The sequence below is a fragment of the Palaemon carinicauda genome, chromosome 1 (assembly GCF_036898095.1).
Source record: "Palaemon carinicauda isolate YSFRI2023 chromosome 1, ASM3689809v2, whole genome shotgun sequence".
NCBI classification, from domain to species: domain Eukaryota; kingdom Metazoa; phylum Arthropoda; class Malacostraca; order Decapoda; family Palaemonidae; genus Palaemon; species Palaemon carinicauda.
The window spans coordinates 207148040-207154824 of NC_090725.1; the positions used below are offsets into that span (position 1 = coordinate 207148040).

Below are 6785 nucleotides of genomic sequence, written 5' to 3' on the forward strand. Positions count from 1 at the left end.
GGGTTTATTCAAGTAATATCACCCTTTCCTGCCAGCCATCGCTGCAACTCTTGCTCCCCTCTATGCCTCTCTTAAGGGCTAGCAAAAAGAACTGAAGTGGGGTCCCCTTCAAGAAGCAGCCTTCTGCAATGCAAAGAATGCCCTATCAATTGTTACTGCTCTCACTTTTACCGTCCTTCATCCTTTTTTCCTTCTCTCCATCGAAGCCAGTGATGTCCCTATTGGTATAGTACTCAAGCAGGTAGTCAACGGCATGCCCTGCCCATTGGCCTTCTTCAGTAGCAAACTGTCCAAGGCAGAATCCGCTACTAAACTATCGACCACGAATAGCTGGTGGTGCATTTAGCTGTCCATCACTTCCACCACTCATTAGAAGTTTGCTGTTTGTCATTCGCATGAACCACATACTTCTAGTGCACACCTTCACTCTACAGTCCAATCCCCTGTTCCGCACATGATTGCCGACAGCTCTCCACAGAGGCTGAATACAATTGCATCCTTCAACATGTCTATGGGTAAATAAATACCGTTGCCGAAGCCCTGTCAAGAAACACATGGGCCGCCATTCACCTAGGATTGGATTGTATTGCCTTAACAGAAGCCCAGCGAAAAGATCCAGAATACCAAGCATGTAGGACATCCTGCACATCCCTTCGTTGGGAAGACATCGCCCTTGACAACTCAAACACCACCCTCCTCTGTGATGTCTGTACCGGTAGACCTCGACCATGGATATTTGCTCCCATGTGCCGATAGGTGTTTGATTTCATTCATGGCCTTTTTTATCCCTCAAGCCAATCTAATGCACAGCTACTGAAGTTCTTTTGGTTCAACATTACTAAGGATGCTAAGGATTGGGTCCACACCTGTAATTCATGCCAAACTTCAAAAGTACATTGACACACGGATTCAGGAGTGGGCCTCTTTCCTCAACCTTAGTGTCCTTTTGCTTACCTTCACGTGGACGTAGTAGGTTTCCTATGACATCACAAGGACATTTTTACCTGTTTACCGTCATCGACCACTCTACTCGTTAACCTGTAGGCATTCCCATGAACACTGAAATGTCTGGTTCAAGCACATCTGCCTTACTCTCAGGAATGTTAGCGAGATTTAGTCTCCCTGAGCATATTACTTCTGACAGGAGTACTACTTTCACCTCTCAATTGCGAACTTCATTAGCAAATCTCCTGGGAATCACCATGCATCAGACTACCGCCTACAATCCATATGCCAGCAAATGGTTGAACATTTCATCGCACCCTCAAAACAGCTTTGATGTCCAGTTGCAAGGACTCCAACTGATTTACCTAGCTTCCCTGGGTCCTGGGGTTAAGGATTACTCCTAAAGACACCCTGGATGTCTCACCGGCTAAATGGTGTATGGCAATCTGTTAGAAAATTTACTCTATGCTGCCACACTTACAAGCCCCCAGCTAAGCAACACATACCGACAAACTCTGTAAAGTACATTTTCCTGCGCAGGGACAATAGTAAGCCACAACTAACGCCCTTTTACATGGGCCCTTTTCTCATGATCCGTTGCAACCAGAAGGATTTCTTAATAAATATTTGTGATAAAGAAGACCTTTTCCTGAAACCTGCGTATTTCCTGCAAGATGACCCACCTATAGTATGCCTCTCAAGAGCAGGGCATACCTATTCCACATGTATGTATTATTTAGGTGGCCAGCCATGCACCGCACGTGTTGCACATGCACTCGTAAACTCTAACGGTATTTATTTTTTTATTGTATATCTCTCTCTACACCTTACTGTTAACAGAGCCTGTTTAAGCCTGTCCTTTCATAGATTATTTTCTATTTTTTGTGACATTCTAGTCCTGATTCTGTTGTAGATAAACTCACTATCTGTTGAAATAATAAAGTTAGTTGCATTCGCATCGCCTCTCAGTTAAAACCTAACGGCTAACTTTCGCAATGCCTTTTTCTTTCCCTTCTATATCCATAATCCACCTCACTTTTCTTATTAACCCATCATGAAATTCCACATATTTCATTTGCTATTGTTTAAATTTTCCTTGTGTGCTTTTTTATATTGTCCATATCCAGCCTGATAGGCTAAATTAGAAAGCTCAGCCACATTTTCCCGATTCTTCTTCGTAACATCATTCTGTAATTTAACATTTCCTTTGACAAAATAATGACTAGAGGGTCCACCCTTTCCTTTTGGTACCATTACATCTATTACATTACTATTCCATTTCCTCTATGCAAAGTCCAATAAACGCATTCTTCATTAATTTATCTTTTTAAATATACATGTAGGCTTATTGATATTCTTATCAAGAAACCACATATCTCCAACTATCAAGTCTCTTTCAAAATACCTTTTAACAAAATTTTTTGTTAACACCTATTACATTTAAATTACCTTACATACCATATGCGTGATAGTGCCAAATGGTTTTTGCTGAAAAAGTGTATGTTTACTCTCTCTCCTCTCTCTCTCTCTCTCTCTCTCTCTCTCTCTCTCTCTCTCTCTCTCTCTATATATATATATATATATATATATACAGTATATATATATATATATATATATATATATATATATAAGTAATATCATATATATATATATATATATATATATATATACTGTATATATATATATATATATATATATATATATATATATATATATATATATATATATACAGTATATATATATATATATATATATATATATATATATATATATATAAGTATATATATATAATATATATATATATATATATGTATATATATATATATATATATATATATATATATATATATATACATATATATATATATATATATATATATATATATATATGTATGTATATGTGTGTATGTGTTTTTATACGTATATAAGGATACAAGCTTGACTTTAGAATGATAAGGAATTTAGACCAAATCCTTTTATCAGTAATGCTTTATTCCCTTTGTTGTTAATCTCACTCTAATATAATTCATTGCCAAAATTCCTTATTATTTCCGAACGCTTACTAAATTCCATACTTTAACTGCATAGTTAGGCAATAAACTTTGTTTTTGGATTTATATTTTATATCCATATCATTAAATATGAATGGCACAACACTTTTTCTGACATATTTTACAATTTTCCAAATAAACTTAGATTATAGAGATCATTTAGGTTATCATAAATATATATATATATATATATATATATATATATATATATATATATATATATATATATATATATATATATATATATATATATATATATATATATATGTTACAGTCAATCTCTAAATCCAGACAATTTGTAAAGTGACTAATTATTTCAGGTAATTTGTGAACTGCCTAGTTAACCCAGTCATTTTATAAATCAGCTGAAAATCGCAGACAATTTAAAAAGTGACTAAAATTTTGATAGATTTTCTTGGCATAATGACTGAAATGATCCTGCTATGGATCACAACTCTCCGACCACACCCGGCCGAAGAACATGTGTGTGTGTGTGTGTGTGTGTGTGTGTTCTAAAATGAGACATCTTAATTATTATATAATTTTTTATTCTTACAATTTAAACTAGAGTGGCACCGTATTGAACAGACAGAAAAACAAACCTGTTTCTTGAGTAAATCTATATTTTCTAAAACCCGAGGAACGAGATAATTACAAAATTAAAACTTAATTCTAAAATGCGACATTTTTATTATTATATGATTTTTTATTCTTACAATTTAAACTAGAGTGGCACCGACTATTGCACTTGTGACCTTCTTTGTAACATTTACAGCGATTTGTTTGACACTGTTTCTTGCCTGCAGTACAATTGCACTTGGCATAACTTTGACCACCAAACCTAGATGATTGCTGTACTGCCTGACGAAGTCCTATTTCCTTGTCTGCACTTACTTCATCAATACTATACAGTTGATGGCTGCAGATATCAAATTGGCTCCTACTATAGCGCCCCTTGAGTATCCCATCTCTCACGCCTATTCGATACATGTCATTTTCGTTACGATCTAGGATAACACCGATAACATTTCGTGGATCACCTTTCCCTCGATCAACTAACGGGATGGGAATTGTCACGTTATCTCCTGGCTCACCTGGGACGTGTTCTAAACGACTACGTTTGACCATGCGCTCAGCTTGAGCTATCTGACCAGCTAATGCTCTGGACCGGTGAAGTGCTATGTCTTCTTGGAGCTGATGAAGTTTTCCTCAAGGATTCTGGCCACAGATTGGACTGACTGGATAGGCAGAGCCTTCTGCTGAGCCATCTGAATAAAGGAAAACAAAGAATAAATGCAGTTACTTCTCTTTCCTTAATAATAAAAGAACATTTAATCAATGGAGATAGACTTGCCATGTGATTTGGAATTCAACCAAATTAGTTTAATATTTAGATTTTATAACAAAAGATTTTTTTATAGAGCAGAGCTCTCTGAAGAACCATCTGATTAAACAAAAACAAAGAATTAATGCAGTTACTTTTCTTTCCTTAATAGCAAAATAAAAAGAAATAATTAATGGTGATAGACTTATCATGTAGTTTGAAATTTAACAAAATTAAATTTAACCAAATTAATTATCAGTTATATTTTATAACAGTATTTTTTTCCATCTCTACCTTGCTGAGCGAAGTCCTCTGGCGAGTCATTTGGAGGAGCAGAGCTCTCTGATGAACCATATGCATAAACGAAAACAAAGAATTAATGCAGTTACTTTTCTTTCCTTAATAATCTATTTTTTTATGTATTTATTTATTTATTTTTTTGCATCTACGTGGCTGAGCGAAGTCCTCTGGCGAATCATTTGGAGGAGCAGAACATTCAGGTGAATCGTCTGGAGGGTTCGTGAACTCGGGTGATTCGTCTGGCCGAGTAGAGTCAGAGGAGAAACTGGAAGCTCCAAGTAAATCCTCTTCAGTGATCATTGTCCTCAAAACTTCTTCTGGAAGTGCAGTTGAACGTAGACCTACTCTGGCGTCAATACCAAAGAGTGCTTTGTATGGAGATTGTTTGATTCCAGAATGGTAACTGGAGTTCTTTTGGAACTGCACAAACCTGAGACCCATGGGCCAGTCAGATGTATCATTATCCCCTAACCATGAAATAAGCATGTCTTTTATATCACAGTTAAGGCGTTCAACAGATCCCTGGCTCTGTGGATGCCTTGGTTTACCATGAACAATCAACAGGTCTGGCCAAAGAAGTTTGAGTTCCAAAATTACCAATGCTGTAAATTCACTACCATTATCATTCTGAAGAATTTGAGGGGCCCCGAACATTAGAAATATGTCCATTAGCTGGAATGCATCCTCAGCGGCTTTTTTTGAAGTTAAGGGGCGCAATATGCAATACTTTGTTAGATGATCTTGGTACACCATTATCCACTTATACTTTCCTTTGGCGCAAGACTGCATGTCAACAAAGTCCACCTGAGATCGTGAACCGTAATCCTTAGATAAAATCGGTTTGACAGTTACTCCGTTTGTCGCACATCTCTTCCCTTTCTTTTGACACTGAACACACAAAGATTTGAACAGTTCTGAAGTATCTCTAGTTATGTTCGCATATTTTGACACCTCTTTGACCATTTTGTCTCTTCCGCCATGTCCCGTAGCAATGTGAGCACGTTTTATTGTTTCAAACATATCCTCAACGTGTACAAAATAAACAAATTCTTGAGTTTCAGCCTTACGTTTTTTTATTAACTTTTCAACACCACCACACTGAAGAACTTCGTAACGTCCAAGGATGTAATACTGCCGATTTGATTTGCTTTTTGCACTTGATGCAACTCTGAGTTCCTCTATCAGATTGTAGTACTCAATTTTAGTTAGTATTAATGACTTTGAATCAGAGTTCTTCTTCAACATCACTTTCTCGTAGAAATTTTCTTGGGAACACGCCATAGCTTCCCCAAATAAATTAGCCTACACCTCATGGAAGGACAGTGTCAAGGACAAGGCAAACACACAACTGCTCTAATTAGCTGTTCAGCCCGCAGACGCCTGTACCCTTTGCCTATAATGGCAGTGAGAGGACAACAACTAGTTAAAACACACACACAGGATCATTTTAGTCATTATGCCAAGAAAATCTATCAAAATTTTAGTCACTTTGTAAATTGCCTGCGATTTTCAGCTGATTTATAAAATGACTAGGTGAACTAGGCAGTTCACAAATTACCTGAAATAATCAGTCACTTTACAAATTGTCTGGATTTATAGATTGACTGTAACATATATATATATATATATATATATATATATATATATATATATATATATATATATATATATATATATATATATATATATATATATATATATATACATATATATATATATATATATATATATATATATGTATATATATATATATATATAATATATATATATATATAAAACATCTGGTAAAATGAATCTCTAAACCCCAATAAATTAGTTTGAAAAGCAAGACTCACTAAAACGGTAAAATGATGTGAATGTAGCATTTCTGGAGGTATGAAAGAAAGTTGTATAAGGAAAAATTAATACGGATTGAATGAATGGAATTCGAGAAAGTTGGGAGGGCATTAGGGATATCATAAATAAGAATATTGCTATTAAAAAGGATTACTGTACATAGTAATTCTTTATGTTTGAAATCAGAAGTTACCAGTGAATTTACAACCAACATTCATTTATCCCACAAGCTTGAATGTTGGCAAATAACAGTCGAAAATGAAAAATAGTTTAATTTCCCATTTCGTGTAATGAAACCCTTCCCGGTGGGCACTGTTATCAATATGTGT

General features: G+C 35.3%; 1 protein-coding gene across 1 annotated transcript; it reads right to left on the reverse strand.

Annotated features, from left to right (window-relative positions):
* Positions 1-4205: 4205 nt before the first annotated feature.
* On the reverse strand, positions 4206-5901 carry LOC137637896 (KRAB-A domain-containing protein 2-like). The gene is made up of 2 exons (XM_068370007.1): positions 4770-5901; positions 4206-4264 (listed from the first exon to the last, which is right to left on the reverse strand). Exons 1-2 carry the CDS (start codon positions 5899-5901, stop codon positions 4206-4208), a joined length of 1191 nt encoding a protein of 396 aa, XP_068226108.1.
* Positions 5902-6785: the final 884 nt, after the last annotated feature.